At 51.5% G+C, this 24142-nt stretch overlaps 11 protein-coding genes across 11 annotated transcripts; 5 read left to right on the top strand and 6 right to left on the bottom strand.

The window, feature by feature from the left end:
- Window positions 1-837: 837 nt before the first annotated feature.
- Window positions 838-2857, bottom strand: SEPMUDRAFT_150243 (uncharacterized protein). The gene has a single exon (XM_016906042.1). The coding sequence runs from the start codon at window positions 2454-2456 to the stop codon at window positions 1830-1832; it is 627 nt and encodes a 208-aa protein (XP_016759389.1). The 5' UTR covers window positions 2457-2857; the 3' UTR covers window positions 838-1829.
- A 1789-nt stretch (window positions 2858-4646) lies between these two features.
- On the bottom strand, window positions 4647-6311 carry SEPMUDRAFT_150242 (glycoside hydrolase family 18 protein). The gene is made up of 3 exons (XM_016906041.1): window positions 6064-6311; window positions 5014-6011; window positions 4647-4928 (listed from the first exon to the last, which is right to left on the bottom strand). The coding sequence occupies exons 1-3, from the start codon at window positions 6212-6214 to the stop codon at window positions 4854-4856; spliced, it is 1224 nt and encodes a 407-aa protein (XP_016759388.1). The 5' UTR covers window positions 6215-6311; the 3' UTR covers window positions 4647-4853.
- A 567-nt stretch (window positions 6312-6878) lies between these two features.
- On the bottom strand, window positions 6879-7777 carry SEPMUDRAFT_47490 (cysteine proteinase; the record flags this gene model as incomplete). The annotated part of the gene is made up of 3 exons (XM_016909036.1): window positions 6879-7040; window positions 7104-7378; window positions 7450-7777. The coding sequence occupies 3 exons, from the start codon at window positions 7775-7777 to the stop codon at window positions 6879-6881; spliced, it is 765 nt and encodes a 254-aa protein (XP_016759387.1).
- A 418-nt stretch (window positions 7778-8195) lies between these two features.
- SEPMUDRAFT_118564 (uncharacterized protein) lies at window positions 8196-8939 on the bottom strand (the record flags this gene model as incomplete). The annotated part of the gene is made up of 2 exons (XM_016901437.1): window positions 8196-8697; window positions 8755-8939. 2 exons carry the CDS (start codon window positions 8937-8939, stop codon window positions 8196-8198), a joined length of 687 nt encoding a protein of 228 aa, XP_016759386.1.
- Window positions 8666-10235, bottom strand: SEPMUDRAFT_164801 (uncharacterized protein). Its single transcript, XM_016908134.1, has 2 exons — window positions 8755-10235; window positions 8666-8697 (listed from the first exon to the last, which is right to left on the bottom strand). The coding sequence occupies exon 1, from the start codon at window positions 10213-10215 to the stop codon at window positions 9373-9375; it is 843 nt and encodes a 280-aa protein (XP_016759385.1). The 5' UTR covers window positions 10216-10235; the 3' UTR covers window positions 8666-8697; window positions 8755-9372.
- A 283-nt stretch (window positions 10236-10518) lies between these two features.
- SEPMUDRAFT_150240 (uncharacterized protein) lies at window positions 10519-11490 on the top strand. Its single transcript, XM_016906040.1, has 2 exons — window positions 10519-10919; window positions 10972-11490. The coding sequence occupies exons 1-2, from the start codon at window positions 10620-10622 to the stop codon at window positions 11398-11400; spliced, it is 729 nt and encodes a 242-aa protein (XP_016759384.1). The 5' UTR covers window positions 10519-10619; the 3' UTR covers window positions 11401-11490.
- A 581-nt stretch (window positions 11491-12071) lies between these two features.
- On the top strand, window positions 12072-13761 carry SEPMUDRAFT_68709 (uncharacterized protein; the record flags this gene model as incomplete). The annotated part of the gene is made up of 3 exons (XM_016909836.1): window positions 12072-12572; window positions 12616-13053; window positions 13102-13761. The coding sequence occupies 3 exons, from the start codon at window positions 12072-12074 to the stop codon at window positions 13759-13761; spliced, it is 1599 nt and encodes a 532-aa protein (XP_016759383.1).
- Window positions 13762-15933: 2172 nt separating this feature from the next.
- On the bottom strand, window positions 15934-18601 carry SEPMUDRAFT_134443 (uncharacterized protein). The gene is made up of 2 exons (XM_016902644.1): window positions 17298-18601; window positions 15934-17104 (listed from the first exon to the last, which is right to left on the bottom strand). Exon 1 carries the CDS (start codon window positions 18590-18592, stop codon window positions 17408-17410), a length of 1185 nt encoding a protein of 394 aa, XP_016759382.1. The 5' UTR covers window positions 18593-18601; the 3' UTR covers window positions 15934-17104; window positions 17298-17407.
- Window positions 18602-18977: 376 nt separating this feature from the next.
- Window positions 18978-20498, top strand: SEPMUDRAFT_150237 (FAD dependent oxidoreductase). The gene has a single exon (XM_016906039.1). The coding sequence runs from the start codon at window positions 19001-19003 to the stop codon at window positions 20390-20392; it is 1392 nt and encodes a 463-aa protein (XP_016759381.1). The 5' UTR covers window positions 18978-19000; the 3' UTR covers window positions 20393-20498.
- A 140-nt stretch (window positions 20499-20638) lies between these two features.
- SEPMUDRAFT_150236 (uncharacterized protein) lies at window positions 20639-21126 on the top strand. Its single transcript, XM_016906038.1, has one exon. The coding sequence runs from the start codon at window positions 20953-20955 to the stop codon at window positions 21118-21120; it is 168 nt and encodes a 55-aa protein (XP_016759380.1). The 5' UTR covers window positions 20639-20952; the 3' UTR covers window positions 21121-21126.
- Window positions 21127-22398: 1272 nt separating this feature from the next.
- On the top strand, window positions 22399-24035 carry SEPMUDRAFT_68698 (uncharacterized protein). Its single transcript, XM_016909835.1, has 3 exons — window positions 22399-22742; window positions 22856-23362; window positions 23429-24035. Exons 1-3 carry the CDS (start codon window positions 22580-22582, stop codon window positions 23890-23892), a joined length of 1134 nt encoding a protein of 377 aa, XP_016759379.1. The 5' UTR covers window positions 22399-22579; the 3' UTR covers window positions 23893-24035.
- The last annotated feature ends 107 nt before the right edge of the window (window positions 24036-24142 follow it).

Below are 24142 nucleotides of genomic sequence, written 5' to 3'. Positions count from 1 at the left end.
ACAAGTGCTTTTCTAAACGAAGTCTTGTGGGATATGTAGTCCAAAGTACATATTGGTATAAGGGGGAAGTACTCGTTTTTCGAAAACCCTAGTACCTATAGTATCTAAAAGAAAAACGAAAAAAGGGAGAAAGGAAAAGGAAAAAGAAAGGCAAAAGAGACTACCCTATTGGTAAGTAGGTAGTTCTACCGCGTTATATCTATCTAGAGCTTCTTCTCGTAAGGTATACAACTATACTATTGAATAAATTATAAGGTAGGTAATATTGTTCCTATATAGAGTACCTATAGGTAGTTTGTCTAGGTACTATACCTAGTAGTATCGTTTATTCTTGATAATCGAAGAGAGATACTAATTAATATAGGTACCTACTTTTGATCTACCTATATACCTTATCTAGTACCTCTTCGACAAGACTGCTCTTCGACAAGATAGTAGCTAACTAGGGCTATCTAGAAGGTTAGAACTAGGTAGGTAGGTACCTCTTAGCTTAGAGAGATGTATACCTTATACGGGCATGTATGTATACGTACATGTAACTACTAGGTATCTAACTATTTCGATTTCGATAGTATAAGGTAACTTGACTTTGCGGGGTAAAGCTGCGGAGTAGTGCATCGAAGTAGGTAGTGTTAAACTGACAAGGTAAGTGTAGTTCTAAGGTATCGCTGAATACCTACCTTGGTACATAGGTACTGTAGTCAATATCGGGTTCGTCCGGGCAAAGACTTCAAGTTACTCACTCGGATAGGCAGAGACAGCATACTTCAGGTACAAGTAGGTACCTGAGCTATCTATCGGTATACATACATAGGTACTATGCCACATTCAGATCTTGTGGTGTGGTGTGGGGGGTATCTTTGGAAAAACAAACCAGATCCAAAAAGCAAAAAACAATAGCAACAACAACACACCGCTGTCCCTCTCCGTATCCCAAAAAGTGCAAGAATACCGTACGTACAACACCCAACACGCTCTATTGAAATGTATCAGGTTAGCCGAAATACGACCCATCATCATGCTGCTGCTGCTGCTGCTGCTGTCCATCATCATCAATCATCAATCATTATTCGTGGCCGTGGTTCCATCACATCTTCTCTCATGATGACACCTTGTAACTACTAACCCAAGTAACTTGCACGAAAATAATCAGGATCAATTAAACCTGTCAGCATCAGCATCAGCATCAGCCCAACCACACGAGCCCCGCATTCACACACACACAGGGAGGAACTCTTTTTTCCAGCCAGGCAAAAGGTTCGGAATCCCAGACTTTCCAAGACGGACCAAGACGGCGGGCCAAGAGAAACCCAGGCTTGGAAAGGATGATATCTGGGCGTAGTGTGAGGAAGATGTCGCGTGGCTAGCGAACCACGCGACACTTTACTGCTCCTGCTGCTGGCTGCTGATGCTGGCCTGCTGCTGGCTGCTGCTGCCGCTAAATACTGCCGATGCCGATCATGCCGCGACGGCTTTCCGCGGGGGGTGCATGGAATGCAACAAGACCGGCTTGGAGCGGCAGCCAGTACAAGCGAGCAGCTACAGCGTCTTTCCTGGTACAATCAAATGAATGATGGTGATGGTGATGATGACGATGTGTAGTACTGTCGTATGAATGGCCATGATTCATGTGGTGTGTGAGTGTGTGTCTGGATCGCTTGAGAAAAGAATCCTTTCTTCGGCTTCGTCAAGAAAGCCCGTTCCGAGCAGTGATTTGCGCCAAGGCCCAAAGCAAGCACGCTGAGAGCGCGCCACGTCGGAGTCGGTACATTGTACCTCTATACTCTTCAGCAGCAGCAGCAGCAAGTGATTTCATTGTCGCACGCCGCTCACGCAACCTTGAACAGGTCAGGGTTGATGCTCAGACGCTTCGACATGCGCTGCCACCCGCGAGAAACCACAGCGAATGAGTTGCTTCGGCGAAGCCTCTTCGCCTCCGATCTCCCGCCAGCAGCACTACTCTCCGCTTTCGCGATGGCGGCAGCATATGTCGGGTAGTTCTTGGTCGCCGAAGGCAGAATCTCGTGAGGATCGGACGAGAGATAGACATGGATGCGTCGGTTCATGTGTCTTGCTTGAATGGCTCGATCGAGTTCGCCACTGCAGGAGGAGGAGTAGTTGCTGTTCTGCCGCGAGAGTGCGCTGGCGATGCCCGTCGTGGCAGTCGCTCCACTGCTTCTTCGACTGTATCTGTCGTGAAATGATCCCATTGCGGACATGGTCGGCGATGATGTGACGGAGCTGGCTGAGGATGTGCTGCCAAACAGCCTGTGCGTGGAGTGGTCATGTCCCGTGCCGTCGCAAAACGGGCAGTCTGCTCGTTGCCGCTCCCAGCCCTCCAGACGTAGCTTTTCCGGACAGTTGTGGAGGCTATTGGCAGGATTGCATTGTCGAATGAGTTCGTACCATCGGTGCGCGCAGGTCCGTGTCGTGAGATTGAGGCCGGCGATGCACATGTTCGTGTCTGTGTATGTGTATGTGTGTAAATCCGCTCCTATTATATGGTATGGTAGGGTGTGGTATGGTATGGTCGTTGTTCTTGTAATGGCCACCTAAGTCGAGTGCAGCAAATGTCGGTGGAGAGGCCCTGGACCATATAGCTCTCGCGGAGGATGTGTACAAGAAAGGAAACAACCCTGATTTGAGTACGGTAGGGCACAGTATGGGCGTTCGCAAGGATGACGCCGTTCGTTTTGTCTTGTCGAAGCTTGGAGGCTATGTTGCGAAGGAGGGCAAACGGGCAAGACAGCCGTCTATTCCATATACAGTCTCGACGTGTCTCAGTCTCACGCGATCTTCGTGGGGGTGGATCCTGGATAGAACGAGGCACAGCAGCGTACAGTAGTACAACATACATGTACAGGTGTGTAGGTACAGGAGGTAGTCAAAGGTACAGTAGGTGTAGAGTTTGGGGGAACAGATTCACGCGTGAAACTTTATGCACAGGGTGGACTGGACTGCACGCTGGGGTCGTCGGCTCTTTTGTCCGTGAGCGACGCGATAGGGAGTGCACGGTTAGATTGAGTGAGATCACGCGAAACGGATCGTGTGCAACACAGGGCGGGTAGAAACATGTATGTGTGGCGTGTTATTATCGGTCAAGTCGTGCAAGGGCGGCGCACCCAATTCTCCGCCAGCGCCTCCTTTCTCGCGTCCTTTTTTTCCTTTTCCTCTTCCTCCTCTTCGTCCTCCTCGTTGGATCAGGGTCGATTGAGTGAATGAAGAATACTGCACCTTAGGAGGTATGCTCAGGAGTCCGGGATTCAGGGAAGCCATGGACCGGACTTATCGCCAGCGGAGACTCCGAACGTAGCCGGGTTGTGGAAAGGAAAGAGAATGCCACGATAGTGTACTGACACTTGTATCTTCTCGTGGCATTTCTTGCTGCTGGTCTCGCACTGCTGCATGCGGCATGCCCGTCTAGCGTCATCAAAGCCATGGCCATAGTGTGCATGGACCCAAGGTGTCGGGACGCCTCGCGCCATGGCAATGGAAAGCATTCCCTGTTAGCTTTATCTTGCAGTCTTACTCCTCCTCCTTGCACGGGGTTTGTGACGGGAACGGGTACAGTTGTGCGTAGCGGCGTAGCCTATCAAAATACAGGCAAACAGGTGATGATGCCTTAGTCTCCATCTTGTACCATTTCCACCGCCCTCCTCTCCGCCCTCCTCTCCGCCCTCCTTTGTCCAAGATGATATGACCACGTCACATTTTACTACACCCTGAACATGCGCATCGGCTGAGCATCTTGCTGTTGTTGCTGTTGTATTGTTGGATCTTCCGTTTCAACTACCTATCTTACCTCACATTACATACCCTAGAGCGTAGTTGGGCAGCAGCAGCAAAGAGTAATATCGGCTACACCAGTCGAACAAGTAGCACGCACGCACGCACACGCACACGCATACACAGTAGTGTGTACAAATATAAAAATTAGACGAAGCTGTCACCAAAGACAGGCGGTCGGACACAGCAGACGGCGACAGATGAACTGAGCGTCTGATGATGATGCCTGAGCTGAGCCTTTCATGCCTCATGGCCCTCCCTTGGCTCGTACAAGGATTTCGAAACGGGAGTCAATTCCATCCGTCGAACCGGCAGATCTCTACCAGGTACCTTTTTATACCAGGTATATTGAGATGATGGAATAAAATCCATACGCGCCGTTTCCTTGCCGAATTTCAAGCACATGGGAGAAGATGAAACGAAGAAGAAGAACAAGAAGGTGACAGAGTGTATGTTCACTACTGTACCTGTAGGCTGTATGTACATAATGTACCTTACCTGATGCCCTTGGCAAAAAAATCGAAAATGACGTTTCAACTTTCCTACGTAAAGCGGTCAAGGGCCTACGAGAGTCTAGAACTTTATACCACCTACAGTAAGACCTTTTACATGCTTCCTTGTCTAGGGTACGGCAACGGCAGAACACTACTGTAAGTACATCGTAAAGTAAGGTATGTAGTCTACCAATATCAAGCCGACTTTAAGAATCCTCCAGTCTCTCTTCCAGCAGGAAATCAATGCCTGAAGAAGCTACTACGAGGAGGAAGAAGCGCTTGTCATGACTAGCTACATAGCTCACCGCCTCAGTAGGACCTAGTTCGTATGCTTGTGCATCAAGAGACTGGAAGAGATCATACCTGAAGTATAAGGTACTGTTCAACTACATACTACAAAACATAGACGACTTTTGTTTCTAACTATCTAGCCCGCTTGACTCTTCTCACACGTGTCACAAACGCCGTGGGCTCTGAGCGCTTACGGCGGCTGCTCGTAGTCGTCGTAGTCGGTCGGACAGTCTAATAATGCCGCGGGGAGCATAGATAACGATTTATCTGATTATTGGGGCGCTATTTAGGTTTCGTGACTTCGGTGCTTGAAGAGCTCTTGCTGGAGGTAGTTGAGGCAATCCTGACTGCAGCCTGCTGCGCGAGTGAACGTTCGTCAGTATTCTTCTTGTTGAATGTTGAACTATGCGCATCTACATGTACACCGCCTTCAGAAACTTACGTTTACCGTACTCGTAACCCGAGTCGTTGTTGTAGTCATCGTCGTCGAGCTTCGGGTCGAAGTAGTAGTTACCGGACAAGTAACAGTAACAGGCTTACTAGCAGCCTGGCCATTGAGGATATCCTTATGCCAAGTGAGTTGATCCTTACCACACACAGAGTTATTCTTCGCATAAGTCGCTTCATACAGCATAACGCCGCCGAACAAGGAAGTAGTGCCATAGAAGCGTTGAATTGTGCGTTGAGCCTCGGCGAGAGTCAAGAAGTAAGAACCATCACCCGCAGCTTGAGGCGCAGCTACCAGACCGAGATAGTATTTCACATTGGGGTTCAACGACGCGGACTTGGTCCAGTTGGTGTAGCTAATATCCAGGTTCCTGTTCGCGCCGTTCTGGTTGTTGATGCCCGCTCTGGCACTGCATTGCGGTGTGTTGTAGAATTGTACCCAGATGAAATCGAACCACGCGCGGTTCAAGACGTTTGTGAAGTGCACGTCGGGCAGAACGCATTGTGGCGCTCCAGAGAGGTAGTAGCTCTTCGACTTGTCCAGTGGGAAAAGAGTGTTTCTCAAGCGGTTGATCATCTGCGTGTAGCCCGACGTGAGTCGACTGACAGGAGTGACGTTACTCTCAATGTCGAAATCAAAGCCGTCCACTACCGCATTGCCCCAAGGACGTGGACCGGTCCAGCTGGAGTTGACAGGTCCCCAGGCACCCCAGAGAAAGTCGGCAAAGTTTCTTCCAGATGCATCGCTCCGGATGTAGTAGTCTGTCGGGTATGCGCCACCTAGAGAGAGGAAAATCTTCTTGCCATAGGTCTGCTGGCAGGTAATCACATCCTGGCCAATGTAAGGGCAGGTCTTGAGAAGCTGGGTCGCACCTCCAGTAGAGTTCTGATAGGTGTCTCCCCAGCACGCATTACCAAAGTTACTTCCTGGGTATCCGTTGTCGCTATTGTCGGGGAATCGATTGATGAAACCAATGTTGATGACATCGACCGCTGTAAACTTATGTGAGCGCATTCCTCGATCTGGTGCTTTGGAGATTCTTACCTGCGATCTTGCAAGTTTCTAGCAATCTTTGTTGGTTAGGGCCCTGGCCCCAGTATGTGACCACGTTAGTCTTGCTAGATGGGTTGAAAGCGGCAGAGGCCAAAGAAACGATGCTGGCCGCGAAAGCAGCTGTCGCCAAAACTGAAGGCATAATGAAAAGAGTATAGGTGAGCAGATGCTCTAGTGAGTGGACGCTGTGAGCCGCGAGGCTTGAAGCTACAGTAACGAACGGGATGGGCGACAGAAAGGCCTACTAAACAGTACAGAAAATCCAACAAGCAGATTTCGCACTGAGTAAATGTCACATCTTATTAGGAGGTAGCTGAGAAAGCCCTGACTTCTACCTCTACCTTAGGAGGTAGCGAGCAGTCTATCATCCTTCGATCATCTCCACATTCCATAACGTGCCTCAGCTGGACGGTGACATTGGGAGTGATCGACTTGACGAAGGATTGGGAGGCGTCCAGAATTTTACAGAGGGACCACTCAGATGGAAGACAAAGTTGTTGCGACTCGGCTTGGAATGTGGCGTTCATGGTTTTGCCGTCTTGGACCGCGTCTTAGACGCCTCGTCTGTAGAGAGAGTGAGAGAGTGTGGGTGTGGGTGTGTGGGTGTGTACCTATAGTAGTAGTGGGAGTTGACCGAATGCGAGACAAGGACATCTTGGCGTTTCTGTTATGCATGAAATTAGTTCTAACAGGGGCTCGGTACCGGCCTGGGCATCGGTCTCGGGGGCGAATTCCCCATCTTGTCTCTCTTCTTCTACCTCCCGCCCTCACCGGTCCAGCTGTGTAATGCGCTGTGCGATGATTTATTAATCCTCCGCACGCGTTGCCAAGGCTACAATGCTGAATTCGATATTGCCCTCGGCCATCTTCACAAAACGACCTACGCCCAGCTCAATCGCGCGCGCGCTCAGCATATCCTCTGACTCGTCGAGAGCTCCACGATCAATTGGATCCCAGCTTCCCTCGAGCTGCTCCAACATCAGTAATGTGAAACAGCATGAAAGGAAGACGAATCTGCAAATAGCACCTACCTCCCACAGATGGCCATCGTTACCCTTCGTGAACGTGATGAAGTGAAACCCCACTGGCTCCTCGGCAGATGGCGCGACAGAGTCTCCCTTGACAGCAGAAGCCATGTGGGCCTCTTCAAGATCTTTGCTATTGTACAGCACCTTGGCACGCTCGATGCGCTTCAGTGGCACGGCCTCTTTCAGCAGTCTGTCAATGAGAGATCCGTCGATGATGTAGTCCTTGGACGAACCATTGCCAATGGCATGGACGAGGGAATACAGACCGCAGGCATGACCTGGGATGAGAAGGCAAAGAGGAGTCAGCGAAGGCGTATCTGTGCCGGTGAAAGTACAAGTTGGTCTTTACCAATGGTCTGCTTGAACCAAATTACCGGTTCGTCCTTGCCACTGGCATCATATGTGATCTTCTTGTGCCCGTCGTATCCATCATATGCCGCGCGCGTCTTGTAGTAGACTGGAGCTGGGGCGATGAAGATGAGGGCGTGCACGGGTCTAGGTACCATGCTGAGTAAGTCGACATCGTCCAGACTGTAGACGTCGTAGAAGCCGACCTCAGAGGATACGCCGAGCCTCTTGATGAGATCGGTGAACACTTCGGCATTGTTTTCCAACGGTATGAAGGTCTTCTTCCCCATGGAATTGACGTAGACGCCGGGTGTGGTGGGAGCTGCCATTGCGAATGCGTGACTTGAGTGTATATGACACTTGACTTACACTGGATACCTGTACCTAAGGTAAGGTAAGGTAAGGTAAGGTAGGTAAGGTCAGGTAGGTACTACCTACCTTACTGAACACAACGTCAAAGGCTTGGCAATAATCGCGTTTGTTTCAATTCTCAACTCTCTACATGTCAATCAAAGGACACGGAGCTACAGCTGGCTTGCTCCACGAGAGGAATGAGGCTCTCGCAAGTTCCATAATCTACAGTAAAAGAACGACGCTATCATATCAAAAACCCCCCAAATCCTCAACTTGAACGAGTGATGTACCGTACCTATGAGGAGGCAAGAGTCAGCCAGGAGTCCGGTCTACGTTTCTCTCGAGTAGCGACACCACCAGGTGCACTTACTTCGAGCAAAGATAGTGTTGTTGTCACTTCCGGATTGATCTTTGTTCACTGTGATCCAGCCTGTACGGAGTATGCTTCTTGCCGTCTCGAGAGCCCGGGAGAGTGTTCAAGGAAACAGGTCTATTATAGCCGGCATCTGGATTGTTGAGTTCACGACCGTCATTTTCTGGGTAGGGCATCGCTGCTCGACTGGTAGACACGAGCTCTTCCGACACAGGCTCTTTCGACCCAGGCTCTTTCGACCCAGGCTTTTCCGACCCAGGCTTTTCCGACTCAGGCTTGTCAGACACAGGCTCTTCTGACACAGGCTCTCCTGACACCTTTGCCGGCTGTTTTGAGTCTTCGACGAGCGGCATCGCTGCTTGACCGGTAAACACACTCTCTTCTGGCACAAGCTCTTCCAACACGGGCTCTTCCGACACAGGATCTTCTGACACATTTGCCGGCTGTTTTGGGCCTTCGATGGGCGGCATCTCGTGGGATTCTGTGAGGGGAGCGGGACTGTTTGGTGGAGAGTTCTGTGCACTAAAGATTGATATCAGCGCTGTCTTCGGAGCCAGACATGGACGAAAATTGACTCACTTGCGCCTCTCGATCCTTCTCTCACGTCTCGAACGCCATCTACGTTTGATGAAGTTCAGACCGTTTGGTATGAAGTTCAGAAAACTGAAGATGAACTTCACACAGGCGGTTATGAATTCAATGCATCGAGCTATCGCGTTTAGAACGCTCGTAAGGGTGTCCCAGCAGCTCGACCTGTCTGACATGTCGAGATGATGAAGCTGAAGGTGTAGATGCTGTATTCCAACGGTGATAAGGTATCTCTGAGGCAATAAGACTGACGATGTAGATGCTATGTCCCGATGGCGGTATCTCACAAGCGGTGGATCTGGAATGTAACAATCAGCAAGTAAGATGTTAACGAGCAGATGGTTGCGAAATCCAAGAAATAGGTGTAGACTCGACCAGGCACTCGAGAAAGAAGAACCGGTCCTTCGGCGATGATCTCTCCTTCTCTTCCTGGTCCTCGAGCTTGCGAAGGCACGTCCAGGCAAACAACCAACCATGATGCGTCTCTGAACCTGCCAAATAAGTGCTTGTGGCAATCAATGTACTATCTTTATGCAGTAGCTGACGGGTTCAAGGCCGCCGCCATGATGATAAGGTAGGTAGGTATACAGACGACTCGCATTGAAAACTCTACCGCCCCATAATCCAGCTTGTCCAACTCTTCGTGGTTTCCGCAGCATTATGGGCAGCAACCTGTGCTTGGCGATCCAAAGGTCCGCCGGCAGGCGCAAGCATTTCCGGTACCTTCTCACCCTGCCTTCTATGCTGATCCACTTTATCCTCCACGGCTTGCAGAACATGCCGTGCTTCCTGTCTCGCCTCCTCGGCCGCAAACTCCGTCTTTTGCCCTATGGTCCCTGTTGTACTCGTTGTAGCGGCAGCAGCAGTAGCAGCACCTAGCCGCCCGCCTTTCTGCTCCTCTTTACTCAGATCCGAAAATAACCAATTGCTAGCCCTCTTGAACATGCCCGGCCGATTCTTCTTGTCAATCTCCGCCTGTCTCGCATTCCTCTCTCGATTAATCAGCAGAATCTGATCCTCCGTTGCGACTCCTTGACTAGCGGCTTGTGTTGCGATGGCTAACTCTCTCGCTCCTTCGATTTGTTTCTGCTGTAGCCATTCCTTCCTCTTCCGCCGGTTATGCATCAACATATCCGTAATTCCAGCAGTAGCTACTGCACCTGATAGGATTGAAAACGCTATCAGGGAGAGCGCTGTTACACGATGTGCTCGATCTGCCCATACTCGGCCTATTCGGACGGTTTTGTCGAAAGTAGTTTCCCGACCTTGCTTTGCCAGTGCGGCTGCCGCGCGCAGGCGTTGTATTTTCTGCTGTGGGCTTTCATTGGCAGGGGCGGAACCGAAGTCTATTCGAGAGGAAGTCGTTGCTGATGGCGCGGCAGATGTGAATGTGCTGGAGGCGTATGGGCCAGTAGAGGTGAAGCGCGTGGCGTCGGAGGGCGATCGGGCCATGGTTGGAGGTTGTAAGGATGTGTATATGTACAGGCAGGGAGATGGTCTGATGGGGGGTGTTGGACGTGTTACGTGCAATGCATTGGAGTCGCTGTGCGTTCTGATCTGGACTGGTCTTCTCCTTTGACGAGAAAGAACTTCGTGATGACCTAAACTATTTAGATCTACCCGGCGTACAGTGGTAGCTCTACCGCCATCGCACTCGGCCCGACCTTCCCTCCGACGAAACCTCAGCTATTGTGTCGGCCTCTGCTTCCCTCATCTCCTCGCCTCTGCTGTCCTCATTCACGCCACCAACAGCAAGTCTCGGGACGCCGCGCTCGCGGAAGCAAGATCAAGAGCCTGTACGTGTATATACTGTCACAAGCATATCATATTGTACAGTCAGTAGCGCCGTACACACCATGGCAGATTCAAGCAATACCACCACTCCGTTGCCTGATCTTCAGACAATCCTCGCCAATCTCGCTGCGTACAGCAATGGCGGAACCCAGGGAGAGTATGTCAGTCCAGCGCCAGGTGCGGTGACCGTGAAGACTGGCGAAGGAGCGCATCACATTCCACGCGACCCGCGCCTCTCACAGCAACCGCCACCAGCAAGGCCCAACATCGACCCAGCCACCATCACAGTCTGGCCAGAAGCTCTGCGCTGTGTCAATAAGCTGTCTGCTCAGAATGCCGACTTCGCTGCAAGCATCAGACGTGTAAGCCGGCATACTGTTTCCCGTGCCAAGAGAACCCATTGACACATTCTAGATGATCAAGGACAAGAGGACCAACGAGATGGATTGGTACAAGGAGAGACAAAACCTCAAGCAGAAGCAGTCCGTGAGACACCTCGAAGTTGCCAAGACCAATGTTATCATGAAGGCCTTGAATGGCGACTCATACCAGCAGCCAGCAGAGTCTGAGACACCTGAGGCGAAGAAGGAGAGGGAGCTTTACGAGTATGATCTCAAGATTCATGCTGCCCAGGAGAAAATGGACAGAGCCATGGCACTGGAGCTGAAGAGGCTTGGTGTTCCGTTTTTCGGCACGGACCAAAAACTGATCGTGCCGGAAACTGGCGACGTCTCGAAAGTGCCAGCTGGAGGTGCCAAGTGGAGTGTGCCTGTTACAGAGGCGCAATTGTCGGCTCTTCAAAAGCGAATGACAGACTTTTTGGAGGATCTTGTGGTCAACTAAACCCCACAAGAGCTGTCTTCTCCGCTCGCAGTGCATAATCTGTTCCACTGTAGGCAAATTCGGTGCGGAAATAACCCCATTTGACACCTGATAGAAAGCCTTCCCCGTTTGCCACGTCTCCAGTCCGAGAGTGTCAAGGCTGAGCTCGCCGTCGCCGCCTTCGATGCCGCGGTCCCTCACGTGATTGAGGAAACATATATGCTGGAAACCTTGATTTTGTTGTGTGGAGATGCTTCACTCTTTTTCATGACCGATTTCTTTCTGTGATCTAGGCGGAACGTGCGGCGCTATGCCCCCGGGTGCTGCAAGAAGCAATGTAGAACGCTGCAAGAAACAAGCAATTCTCGTTGACCGCTTCGTCGACATGATCTGGAGACGCCGCTGAACATTCTCAGTGAAGTAGACGACAGCTTCCAGCATAGGTAGATGGTACCTCTAGTAGGTACCTAAGGTCAGGTATAGGTACCTTGTGCAAAGAGGCAATCGCTTGGCATTTGCTTGGCACAAATATAAGATTCACGTCGCGCGTCACCTCACGTCGTCCATCACCGCGAGAAGTACTACTGCACACTACTGACCATCCACACGCACTCAGCTTCCGCCGTCCTCTTCACGTGCACCACAACCAAGCCACTGCCACTTCAAAGCAAAATCCCCGACTAAAAGTCAAAATGAAGACCGACAACTACTTGTCTCTGTGCCTCGAGCAGGCCGCGAAGTCGCCTCTGCACTATCGCCATGGCGCCATCGTTGTGCGTGGTGGCAAGGTTATTGGACATGGTCACAACGACTATCGTCCAGGCTTCAACGGTGGCGCATTGAAGAGCGGGCGTATTGCTCACGGTGGCTATGATGGAGCTGCCATTGCTGAGCTGAAGAAGAAGCTGAAGGGCAAGCAGAAATGCGACAAGCCCGAGAAACAGCAGCAGAACCAAATCGATAGAAGCAGCACTTTTGTCCCATTTGAGAGCACCAACTCAGGCGGTGGTCATTCGGTCAATCAGCCACTTTCGATGCACTCGGAGATGATGGCAATTTACTCTGCCCTCAATGCCTCTTCGGCGATGTCCTCTACGACCTTCTCCCGCGAAAAACCGTGCTTCAAACTACCATGTGCGGATAAACGTAAAGCTCGACTACGACGTAATGTGCTCGAGGCCTATGTCAAGGCCGTCTGCCAGACCTCTGCCGGCACTGGCAAGCTGCAAGTTCAAGAGTGCGGTTTTGAAACTTCCGCATCTCAACCAGGTGCACTTGGAGAACAAATGCAACAACAGCACGCCCAAGGAGGGCGACAAGGGCGACCTGTCCGCCCAGAGCTTAGCCAATTTGAGTGTGGCGTTTCACGAGGATCTGGGTGTTCAGAAACATCATCAGAACCGGAAGAACGAGAAGAAGAAGAATGGGAAGAAGAACCAGTACCAGTACGAGTATCAGTACGGCGCGTATGGACAGAAACAGCAGGACTTTGCCCAGCGACAGCCATCTGCGTCTAATCCGAGGAAAGAATATTCTGCAGGAACTCACGAGTGCGATATGGCACAAGGGAGTGAACCTAAGATTAACAATGGTGGTGTGAAACAGATTAAAGCTACAGCGTCCGACTTCAGAGAGGCTCCTCGTCACACGAATCCGAAAAAGGACTACAAGCGGGTAGGTGCAAACAACAGCAAGCCTTTGTGAGTGACTAATGATGTGCAGTCTGGTAAAATGCGGCTTAGCAGCACCGCTGCGAATGAGAGAAAGCCAATGCAGCCTGTTCTGGTACCCACTGGTCATACTCACAACAGCAACATCAAGGTTAATGATCGGAAGCAAGACCCCAGGCTGCGAGGCGCTGATCTCTATGTTGTCAGGATTGGCTGGTCTAGTACAGCACGTAAGAAGCCTACCAAGCCCAAGGCTTCTTCAGAACTTGGAGTTGTCGATGCCGATGCTACTGTAGTAGAGGATGCAACGTACTCGAGCACTTCTCGGCTTCCAGGCCCTTCGACCACAAGCAGTAGCTCTGGCACTGGCTCTCTTCACGACGAACTGATCAATCGCGAGCCGTCTTCTTCCGCGTCTCGTCCGCCAGTAAGCGATTCCATAGACGACTGCTCTTTCGATAAGGATAAGATCCACGCCTCTCGTCCATGCTATCGTTGCGTCGCATTCATGAATCAGGTTGGCATACGTCGTGTCTTTTGGACAAATGACGCTGGTGAATGGGAAGGCGGTAAAGTCGCAGCTCTCATCGAGGCTATGGATACTGGCATGGAAGACGCTGCGAAAGGCGGGCCAACTGGTAATGGGATCTTTGTGACGAAGCATGAGGTTCTTATGCTGAGAAGGATGATGGGTGCTAAGGCAGGTATGTGATGCGGTACCACTCAAATCAAACTGTGATTGAAAGCCGTACAGAACGTCGAACTGGTAGCAATAACGGCAATCGCTACTGAGATATAGTGAACTAGCCGTCGCTAGCTCTGTCCGTCCCCTTATTTGCTCGCCCACAACCTATGATGACCTCCTTCCTGCTGGTCGTGTTCTTGCAGGGTCCGGCATTCGGGTTCTTTCGTTTTTCGGTAGCGCCGGAAACACCAGGAATCTATCGCGAGTCCTCTCCATGAGGAACATACGGCGAGATGCCCCATCCTTCGCGCACCGATGGCATATGCGGTAACGGCCTTTGCTCTTGGTTGCACTGCACCTTGTCCTACAATCATTACAATCCCAGCACCATTACACGTCGTGGTTCTTGCGAGTGCGAAATTCTTTTGCGTGGAAACTTGTGGGTAGGTAGCTTTGGGCCCATCGTGCTCGCTTGGTCTCTGCCTGTAATTCAATGGACGTTACCAGTGTGCCTGTAAGACTGCCACACTTCATTCTTTGAGTTTTTACAGCGCAGAAGAGAGTAGCAACACTGTGGGAACTCCGACGTTCGAGATTAGCTATGAAGCTGACTGGGATTAGTTCGATGGGAGTATCTTCTCAAAGATATTTTACGCTGATAGGCGCACTGCATAAGTTGCTACATTTGCAGTTGATTGCACCGTTCCTCGATACCGTGGGACTTTTACATTTTGTTATGAGGCTTGAAGACGAAGTTCAACTCTGTGACAAGACCAGCTCTGCGAATCGCGCTAGCAGGGTCAACCCTGTCATTGTTGCATGGCGCACAAGTGAAGTTGGTCTCTCTCCGGACGACATGACGCTGCGCGACCAGTCCCATCACAATTTGAAAAGCTAGGAACCGGCTCTCTTTCACTCGATATGACAACGGGTCTAAGGCATATACATTCCAACTTCTTTTGCTACGAACAAAGACCGAGTGGTGTTCTGCAACTTCCATTCTCGCAATTCATAATAGAATATCGAGCGAGGCGACGCTTCTTCGACTACAGGTACCGAAAGGAGAATGACATGCCATCGGACACTGAGAACAAGCCGCACGATCGGTCAGCGTTTTGTTCTTCTTCTACATGCCACATGCACTTAGACCCGCATGGAATTTTTGGCGCCATATGAGAAGCAGGCCTGCTGGTCATCTTCTACATGCCACATGCACTTCAGCCTGCATGGAATTTTTGGCGCCATATGAGAAGCAGGCCTGCTCCAACTATTGCCATTCCACGCATATTCTCTTATATGCGCTCTGCAGAAATCTTCCCCCATTCTCTACTCCACCAGTACATAGTGCGGATATGCCAAACCTCACCAATCTTCATCACTAGCACACGGTGCCAATCATCTGCTGCATCTTTGTTGACGCCATCGAATCGTTAGCGTTAGAGGCAAAACTCGAACCAAAACGCCCCGGAACGGGCCAGAACGGTACCTGAAAGCAATACCCAGATCGAGTTGTGCACTTTTGGCACGAGACTGGCCTAGTCACCTTAAGGCCCCGGAGGACGGCATCCAGTTCATTCTCGCCGGTGACCGCCTTAGACCAGGGGAAAAGACAGAGGTTGCGGAGTGCAGCAACGACTTCGCCCGAACTCGCGGTAGTGTGGGTAGATCCGTGATGCAGTTGGATTGCCGTTCAGTACGGAGGCTGTAGCTATAGCGTAAAGAAAAAATAAGTCAGAAATAGGCACTGTAGTACAAGTTAGCCAAATTGTGCCCCATAATAGTCCAGAAGGCCCCGGTTGCCCCAGGAGGAAGCACTAGTACAGCTAGTGGAGCAAAATGGTTCACTCACAAATCTTTGGGGCGGCGGTGATATTGGTGTCAAAAAGATAGGAACCAGCGCGCGGGGACGCAGTTTTCTACGAAAAGGGAAAATCTCGATAAGAATTGAGAAAAGGTAACGAAGGTAGGTTATAATAAGTTTGAAGTGATGATTGGATATAATTCGCAAGTGTAGTCCCCTCAGCAGAATATCGTTTTCATGATGCCGTGATGACTTTCGATGAGAGGAGGGCAGGAGAGTGAATTGATGTGGAAAAGTGCAATACAGCAAAAAGAGGATGAATTTCAAGTTAAGTCTTTTGGCATGGTTTGCTCTGACAAAGATACATCAATCAGTCGAAAGCTAGCTGCTTCGTGGGCTCATATGTGCATGGACGAGATACGTCCGTTCGATTGACCTGAAGTCACTCCTTGTTGCAATCATTTGCAACGCCCATGTCAAATTCTGATAGCCGTACTCCAAGCTTGACCTTGCACTAGAAGCGTCTGAACAATACCATCACTCGTTCCATCAACCCAGCAAACGTAGACTAGAACCTCCCGCCTCAAAAAGACTGCTACGATGAACGACATGAGCAGCAGCAGTACGAACCAAAAATGCTCTGCCAGAACCTTCCCATGAAGCCACTGAACCAATATCTTCACCCACCTTGCGTGGTGAGCGGCAGGATTCTCTCAGTCTTCTACCACTGGTGGAAACGGTCTCCCTGCTGGTAGAAGTGCACCCAAAAGCAGAAGAACCGAGAGTCGCCAATCGATACTCGCGGCAAGCACAGCCGCCAAGAGAGCGATGAGGCGGTCACGGTGGGATATCCTGGAAAGAGGAGAGTGCTGTAGGGAGGAACAGTTGTCGACGGTCTTGATACACTGACCACTCGGGGAGGCTTGCCCACATACTGGTCTGCAATCGTCTGTGGGCGGGGGTGTGCCGCGGAGAGTATTCTTGAGGAACGGGCGCTGTATCGAAATAGGCTGTATGGTCACTGTTACTGTCTGAGTGGACGTGGTGGTGGACATTGCCGGTGTCGATGGTTTGATTGTAGCGACATGAAACGAAGGGGAGAAGTGCCCTGGACTCCTCGGCGCAAGCGGGCGTGCGAGTGCCATGCACGAGCAGCTGGCTGCTATGCACGTCGTGGCAACGAGGACCTTCATACTAACTTGACGGTTCAGAGGCGTATGAGTAAAGATGTCAACGAAAGCGCGTTAGATCAGCGAGAGTGGTAGGTCGCAATTGACGACTTGCGATGAGTCTGTCCAACACTGTCTTTGTGCTGTAGAATACATGTACTGCTCGTATAAGCGGCGTGGCTATACCTGCAGTGAATGATGTCGCGCCCCCACAGCAAGCAGTGATGGCGGCATTCGCTGCCAGTGCTTGCATCGTGGTATAGGCTATGCTCAACGGTGCTGCTGCTAGGTTACGTGAACAGTGCAAGCCATTTTGCACTGTTTAGGTTTCCTTGCTTGCTTTCCACCAGCTGAGCAACGTCCTGGTCGCAACTAGATCCTACCTTGGCGCGAATACACTCTGCACAATACATCAGCACGCTGTTTTCTCAAATCAAGTTGAGTATGGTGTCGAATGTGTGGGTTTTCTCATCAGTCTTGGAAACCGTTATCAACAACGAGCGAGGCTCTCTGCCCCGTCTTGAAACATATTTGGAGTGTGGATTTATCATCATGAAGAAGGTGAAGAGGAGGAAACTCGAGAAATTACTGACCTGCATATAGTGAAATCGGGCTGTGCACGTATCGTGTGCAAGAGTTGGCGTGACTCCATGGGCACATCCTCGGAATGGCGGAATGAAGTAGATGCAGTGCTTCTACTCTTTCAAGTCAGGCCAAACCAACTTCGCCACCCACCTTGAGACTGCTGTTTCATCGGCTCGTCGGTGGGTGGTTTTGATGCCGGGATCGAGGCAGCTGTCACGACCTTCGGCTTCAGCTCGAACAGCCACGTTGTTCCCAGATGCCTTCTCCTCTCTCGCGAAACTTCCAAGCCAGTCCTATCAGCAACATCTTGCACAATGGCACCAATGTCACGATTGTACCAACACCCATGCACCTCAGCATGTTTCTCGGCAGAGTTGTCCAGAACCTTGTTCAACCATGGTTGATAGCTTCTCCCATGCTCAAGCAGCAGAATGCGTGCGTCGGGGTTAGAAGTATCAAGATATCGCACTATGTTCTCCAACAGCTCTTTCGGCTTGTCTGTACTGCACAGACCCATAGTCTGAATGATGGTATCGTACTTCTTGGGCGGGTCTGTCGGTGCAAGCGGCATCTCGCCCAATGCAGAAATGGGCGCAAAGCGGAGGGTAAGATGCGGCTTGACGACTCTGCTGCTGCTAAACCAGCCGGGTTTCCTGTACTCGGAATACAATGCCTGCCACTTCTGCTTGCAGACATCAATCATGGGGGCACTCAGATCGACGAGCGTCAGGCTGTCCACCTTGCCACCTTGCATAACATCATAGTAGCCCAAGTTACGGCCTGTCCCACAGCTGACTTCGAGTACATGGCCGATGCATCGTGAGGCGAGCTGTCCGCGGATCTTGCTGACGCCCATCAGCCATTCCGACATGCCGACCTCGCTGTCAAAGCTGTCGGCCGTCTCATCGTAGCGCGCAGCGACGTCCTTTTGCTCGGCAATGTCGGCGATGTGTGGGTTCGAACAAGTCTTGTTGGCTGCCACAAAGAGCTCGCCCAAGTAGTATGCAATGGCTCCGAGAAGCAGCGCGGCGCCCAGACTCCCCGGCGGCAGATTCTTGAAGTTTACGGTCTCTTTCTTTGCTGCCGCCTTATCCTCATTGAAGAATTGCATTGCCTGGGATGGGGGTAGCGGTCGGGGTGGAGGAGGGGATGGTGTCGCGGGCTCCGGTTTACCCTTCTGCTGAATAGCTCCAGACTTGAGATCGCGCGTCCTCAAACCCCGACGAGCTGCTGCTCTGCATGGCTTCACGCCGACCCGGAATACGCTGCCGACTACATGGCGAGTCGCGTCCACTCGCTGCATCAGTAGTCGCGTGGAAGGGTCGGTGGTATTAACACAAGAAGATGGTGATGAAGAAGAAGAATGCAACAGAACACAAGGAGGACTGAAGGTACCTGATGGAGAATATCAGGATGAGGTGTCGTGTCGATGCAAATCTGGTTGGCTTGGAGCACGCTCCGCTCCGCTCCGTCTTCGGGCAAAATTTCCTGTCTCACCACGGGACGTCAAGTCCAAGGACCATCAGCAGCAGCAGCATTTCTTCCTCGCCTTCGCGCCGTGAATAATATATAGTAGGACATGCCGCCAATATACGCTAGAGTTCCTTCTTTCTGCCTGTAGGCTATATTCCCTCTCACACTCGCTCTCACACTCCTCCTCTCTCCTTTCCACACCACCCCCCATCTATCCCCCTCGCGCTGCTGTCCAGTCATGGATCGCGCCCAGCAGATCTCCGCTCATCTCAGTCCTGCACACACTGCCCCCAAAGATATACTCATCGTCGGAGCTGGTGTCTTTGGTCTCGGCACTGCGTATGCTTTGGCACAGAGACCCGAGTTCAGCAATACCAAAATCACTGTTCTCGAACGCACAGACTTTCCTGCCCAAGATGGCTCCTCCGTTGACAGCTCACGAATCATTCGAGCCGACTATGAAGATTTAGTATATGCGAGGCTGATGGAAGAAGCCATGCCGTACTGGAAAGCTGAGTTTGGTGCACAAGGCCGTTTCACGCAGTCCGGACTCTGCCTCGTTTCCAATGGCCAGGGGGGAAGTGCAGAGACTTTCCTCCAGGGAGCACTCACCAACGTGACTGAAAAACTAGGTCTCCGCATCGGCACAGATGTCACCGTCTTTGACAACGAAGCAGACGCCCGCAAAGTGATGGGCACCATGGGTGGCTTTGTGGGAGACCGTGGCTACGTGAATTGGACATCGGGCTGGGCGCATGCGGAAAACGGTATCAAGTATATGAGAGAGAAAGTCGATGCGCTCAACCGGGTCCACTTCCGGACGTCAGAAGTGTCCCGTCTGCTCTTCAAAGGCGGCAATGAAGTTCTCGGCGTGGAGCTGAAAGACGGTTCCCACCTCACAGCAGATCTGACGATTCTTGCCACAGGAGCCTGGACCCCCAAACTCATCGACACGAGAGGTATCTGCTCCGCCACCGGCCAAGTCCTCACCTACATCGACATCACATCCGAAGAGCAAGCCCAACTCTCCCAACCCGGCCAGCCCGTCATTCTGTGCGAAAACGACGGCCTCTTCATCATCCCGCCCACGGGAAACAAGCTCAAAATCGCTCGACACGGCTATGGATACGCCAACTTCGTCACCATTCCCCATCCCGAGCAACCCAACGGAGGAGAAGAAATCACAGTCTCCCTCCCTCGAACCAAACTCGACGACCCCACCATGTCCATCCCCGCAGAAGGCCAAACCGCATGTCGCAACTTCCTCCGCGCCGCAATTCCCCGTCTCGGCGATCGCCCCTTTACAGATACGCGAATTTGCTGGTATACGGACACTCCGACGGGCGACTGGCTCATCACCTATCATCCTCGATATCGCGGACTGTTCATCGCGACGGGAGGCTCGGGACACGGATATAAATTCTTACCGATTATTGGCGAGAGGATTGTGGATGTCTTGCAGCAGCGCGATCGGGATGCTCTGGGGAAGGAGTTGAGAGAGAGGTGGGCTTGGCCGGAGAAGAGGCAGGAGGCGGATCATGTGTGGACGAATGATTGGAGAGGTGGAGGCGAGGAGGCGAAGGGGATGGTTTTGGATGTGGAGATGAGGAAGGGAAGGGAAGGGAAGTGAAGTGAAGTAAAGTTGTTGTCTAATTGAGGGCTTGAGGAAAGTATATTTTGAGCCCTATACTTCCTATATAGACATAGAGCGGTTTGGTATGTGATCTGCACTTTAAGGTAATCAAGCCACCACGAAGTGACGCACCGCATCTCGCTACCTCCTAGGAGGTAGGTACCTTTGAGCTAAATGATGCGGCTCTGTCATATGGACTACTATACAGTTCGTGGTTGGTATGTCTATAATACGCCTCTCACATAACTCATCACTTCAGAAGCCTAACGAAGCGTCGAGTGTACATCATCTCTCCTATTTCCCATCACACACTCCACACATCCGTCGTCGTCCGCATATGAAGGCTGATTGATAGGTACCTGAGTAATAAATCGAGATGACGGTCTCTGGTGATGCCGACTCCGACCTGATCTAGACCTCCTCCCAGGCGCTGGCGGCCAAGGAGACGGACCCAAGCGCATGCCTGTTCTTTTGATGACAGCCACGTTCATCCCAAGAGAATTGAATGTTATAGCCTTATAGATGTGGCCTCGAGCACACATATTCAAAGGAAAATAATGGCGCTCACACCCGTATCACTTGGCAAAGCTGTTTTGGAGGGAACGGGACCATGCTCCTTTGAGTTTGCAACTCAGCTTCGCAAGTGTAAGCTCCACAACGAGTTTCAGGATGAGAAGTTACGAATCTGTCGCCGGTTTTCTCAGGTCAGGCTCTTGCACGTGTGAAAAGGCAACGTCGTCGGAGGTATCGCCGCCGAGGCATCCCTCTATGCGACGCCGATTGAGGGCCCCGTTGGATGGCAACCGTTGATGGCTTCTGTCAAAGCATACCTAATGCATGACAGTCCGCTTTGGAAGGGCAGCGGCAGCCGCAGTGTGGTGTCATCATCGTCGTGTATACATATAGGTACCTGTACCCGTATCTTGGGCGGCGCTGAAGAGAGAGAGAGAGAGAGAGAGAGAGAGAGGGGCACCGCAGACTGAGCCCTGGCTCCCAGATCACTACTAGTAGCATGGCGGATGCAATCTGATGGAAGAAGTCAGTATTGTGGGAACGGAAGAAGGAGATGGACCGGGTTTCCTCGTCCACATACGAAGACTCCGTTCCATTCTCTTCCATGGATGGCGGACGGTGTTTGCCAAGAGAAGGGCCCGGAAGGTAGGTTTGTACAATGTCCGACACCGGAACCCTGCTCCCACCATGATTACGATGTAGAACTAAGATACATCTACCTTACCTTAGAGAACCACTTCTACGTTCCTCTCATCACCGCCAGCGCCGGTGACTGTAGCCATTGGCATTGGACATCGTCCCACCGAAGTGGCTGCGTGGATGACAGAGGGCGCACGTAAGAACGACAGTATCATGTGTTAGGTACCTGTACCTCCTAGGTATAAGCGAGGGATTCGGAGGGAAGGCCACGCCAAGGCCTCGACTACGGTATACTGTAGCAGAGTTTCCCAAGGCAGTAATTGTATTATGTACCTCTCTTTATCGTTCCTGCACAACAACCACGACTGTCACGAACGACACGAGTCGTCGAAACGTGTTCCTGAGTCAGCAGAGTCTGACCTGCAAGGTACCTGTTCCTGGACCTGCCTTACTTCAGGTACCTACGGAAGTTCCCACACTCACTTCAAACTTCCTTCCTCCCTTCCGCGACACCACCTTTGCGGTACACACCACCTGCACCGCTGCACCGCCCAGAGAGCCGCTTCCCGCTTTCCGCATTGCTGGCCCTGGTCCCCTAGCTTCCAGCTGGGCAGCTGCACAGACAAGCTGCACAGACAGACAGAGTGAAGTGGAACCCGTCGGTACGTCCCTATAGGTAGGTGCTAGAAGGAAGAAGGAAACTGAACGAACTACGACGTCGTGCATCACGAACTGCTTCCGGCCTTCCATCGCCCTCGACACTTTTTGCTAGAACGACGGGAGTCTGTTTCATCTGCCTTGGGTTGTCTGGTGCCATCATGTCTTCTCGCCCCGCTGCTGCTATTGCTGCTGTTGCCTGCTGCTATATGTCTTTCTGCACCGCCAACCACCTCATGTCCCTCCCTCCGGTTGGGACTACGATTGAACGGCTGGCTCTCGTTTGGTGATCACGTCCTTGTCTTTCCTTCATCCTCCAGTCTCTACATCCTCCTGTCTTCAACTTGGTCCGCGCTTCTTCCTTTTTTTCATCCAATGGAGGCGACTGCACAGCCGACCGCATTCGCCGTCCAGAATGACACCCGGCCCGTCTTGATCGTTATCGTCTCGATCATGCTGATTCTGGTGTCTCTGATTGGGATCAGTCTGCGCATTTACTCCCGACTGGCAATCTTGGGAAAGCTGTTCGCCGACGATGGTACGAATATGTCACTCCCTTCCCTTACCTACCTGGTAGCTTACAGGTACCTGTACCTTTCATGGGCGATGCAATGAGGTGGAGTAGCGACGCTAATCATCCTTCCCACGCAGTCTTGATGCTCATGGGCACCATCACCGCCATTGGCTTATCAGCGTCCTACATTGTCGGGGCACATCATGGCTTCGGAAAACACGTCGCGCAAATCACTCCCCATGAGGTCCAGCTGCTCCGGAAGATTACCTTTGCTTGCATCTTCTTATACATCATGGCCCAGCTGCTGGTCAAGACTGCCGTTTTAGTGCTCTACTACCGGCTGGACCAGAGAACTTCGATGCGAACCACAGTCTACATTCTCATCTTCATCGTGGCCACCCAGAATATTACTTTCTTCACCATGCAGTCTCTCTCGTGCATTTCCATTGGCGCCGCGACTCTCAATCACTGCTTGACCCTGGGGCAACTACAGCTGCTCTTCAACGTCACTGGTGTAATCATCATCGCAATCGATATCGCCATCTTCGTTATACCCCTTTGGATGCTGCATAATCTGGAGCTGCCTGCCAAACAAAAGCTCGCAGGTGGTACAGTATTTGCACTCGCTTTTCTCCCCATTGCTGGTACGCTTCCCCTCCTCCCCACTCGACTCGAATGACTGACTGGAACTGACATTGATCTCTCCACAGCTGGCATCCTTCGTTGCTCCTTCATCTGGCATGCAATCGACACCAGCGATATGCACTACAACCTCGTACTGGGCGGCATCTTCGCACAAGTCGAAATCCACCTCGCCATTTTGTGCGGCTCTGCATCGTCCTTTAAAGTCCTGCTCAAAGGCGTCTGGCCCAGATGTGGCCGCGGCGACGCATCTACGGGATTCTCATTCACGGGACCACAGTCTCGACCGATCGAACTCCCAACCCCGTGGCCAGCAGACCAACACAAGCTGCCCGCAATCTCCCTCTCCAAAACTTCGACGAGTACAGATGAGAGTTGGAGCACGTGGACACCGCATTTCCCGGGGCTGGACGAAGAGAAGGGGACGAGTGAGTGGAATAATCGAACTTGGCCGTCAGAGAGAGAAGTCGCGGATACACATATCCCCACATTTGCAGACTTTGAGTTTCCGCAATCCGCATATAGAAAATAGACGCGGTTAAAAGCCACCTGCGCAGACTGGGTAGAAGGGAAAAAGTACCTGTACCTACTCTCGACATGAGATGATGACAAGTGTGGAGGACGACTCAAGATTACAGTTTACCGGTCATACCATCACATCCCATCACGATTCTTGACGATATGAAAAGAAAAGAAAAACAGAAAAAAAAGAAGAACGTGATGTGGTTCCTCCCTCCCTTCCTTCCTTCCTTCCTTCCTTCCTTCCTTTCTTCCTTCCTTCC

The sequence above is a fragment of the Sphaerulina musiva genome (assembly GCF_000320565.1).
Source record: "Sphaerulina musiva SO2202 unplaced genomic scaffold SEPMUscaffold_7, whole genome shotgun sequence".
NCBI lineage: Eukaryota > Fungi > Ascomycota > Dothideomycetes > Mycosphaerellales > Mycosphaerellaceae > Sphaerulina > Sphaerulina musiva.
Note: the sequence above shows the minus strand (reverse complement) of the source record. Positions and strands in the feature narration are given on the sequence as shown.

Excerpts from the sequence above, each read along its gene's own strand:
- SEPMUDRAFT_150243 (XM_016906042.1), bottom strand. The coding sequence starts at position 2,456 with ATGTGCATCGCCGGCCTCAATCTCACGACACGGACCTGCGCGCACCGA.
- SEPMUDRAFT_150242 (XM_016906041.1), bottom strand. The coding sequence starts at position 6,214 with ATGCCTTCAGTTTTGGCGACAGCTGCTTTCGCGGCCAGCATCGTTTCT. Across the intron at positions 6,012-6,063 it reads AGAAACTTGCAAGATCGCAG|CGGTCGATGTCATCAACATT; the intron begins GTAAGAATCTCC and ends ATAAGTTTACAG. Across the intron at positions 4,929-5,013 it reads GGGTTACGAGTACGGTAAAC|CAGGCTGCAGTCAGGATTGC; the intron begins GTAAGTTTCTGA and ends TCACTCGCGCAG.
- SEPMUDRAFT_164801 (XM_016908134.1), bottom strand. The coding sequence starts at position 10,215 with ATGGCCCGATCGCCCTCCGACGCCACGCGCTTCACCTCTACTGGCCCA.
- SEPMUDRAFT_150240 (XM_016906040.1), top strand. The coding sequence starts at position 10,620 with ATGGCAGATTCAAGCAATACCACCACTCCGTTGCCTGATCTTCAGACA. Across the intron at positions 10,920-10,971 it reads TCGCTGCAAGCATCAGACGT|ATGATCAAGGACAAGAGGAC; the intron begins GTAAGCCGGCAT and ends GACACATTCTAG.
- SEPMUDRAFT_134443 (XM_016902644.1), bottom strand. The coding sequence starts at position 18,592 with ATGCAGCGAGTGGACGCGACTCGCCATGTAGTCGGCAGCGTATTCCGG.
- SEPMUDRAFT_150237 (XM_016906039.1), top strand. The coding sequence starts at position 19,001 with ATGGATCGCGCCCAGCAGATCTCCGCTCATCTCAGTCCTGCACACACT.
- SEPMUDRAFT_150236 (XM_016906038.1), top strand. The coding sequence starts at position 20,953 with ATGGCGCTCACACCCGTATCACTTGGCAAAGCTGTTTTGGAGGGAACG.
- SEPMUDRAFT_68698 (XM_016909835.1), top strand. The coding sequence starts at position 22,580 with ATGGAGGCGACTGCACAGCCGACCGCATTCGCCGTCCAGAATGACACC. Across the intron at positions 22,743-22,855 it reads AAAGCTGTTCGCCGACGATG|TCTTGATGCTCATGGGCACC; the intron begins GTACGAATATGT and ends CTTCCCACGCAG. Across the intron at positions 23,363-23,428 it reads CGCTTTTCTCCCCATTGCTG|CTGGCATCCTTCGTTGCTCC; the intron begins GTACGCTTCCCC and ends ATCTCTCCACAG.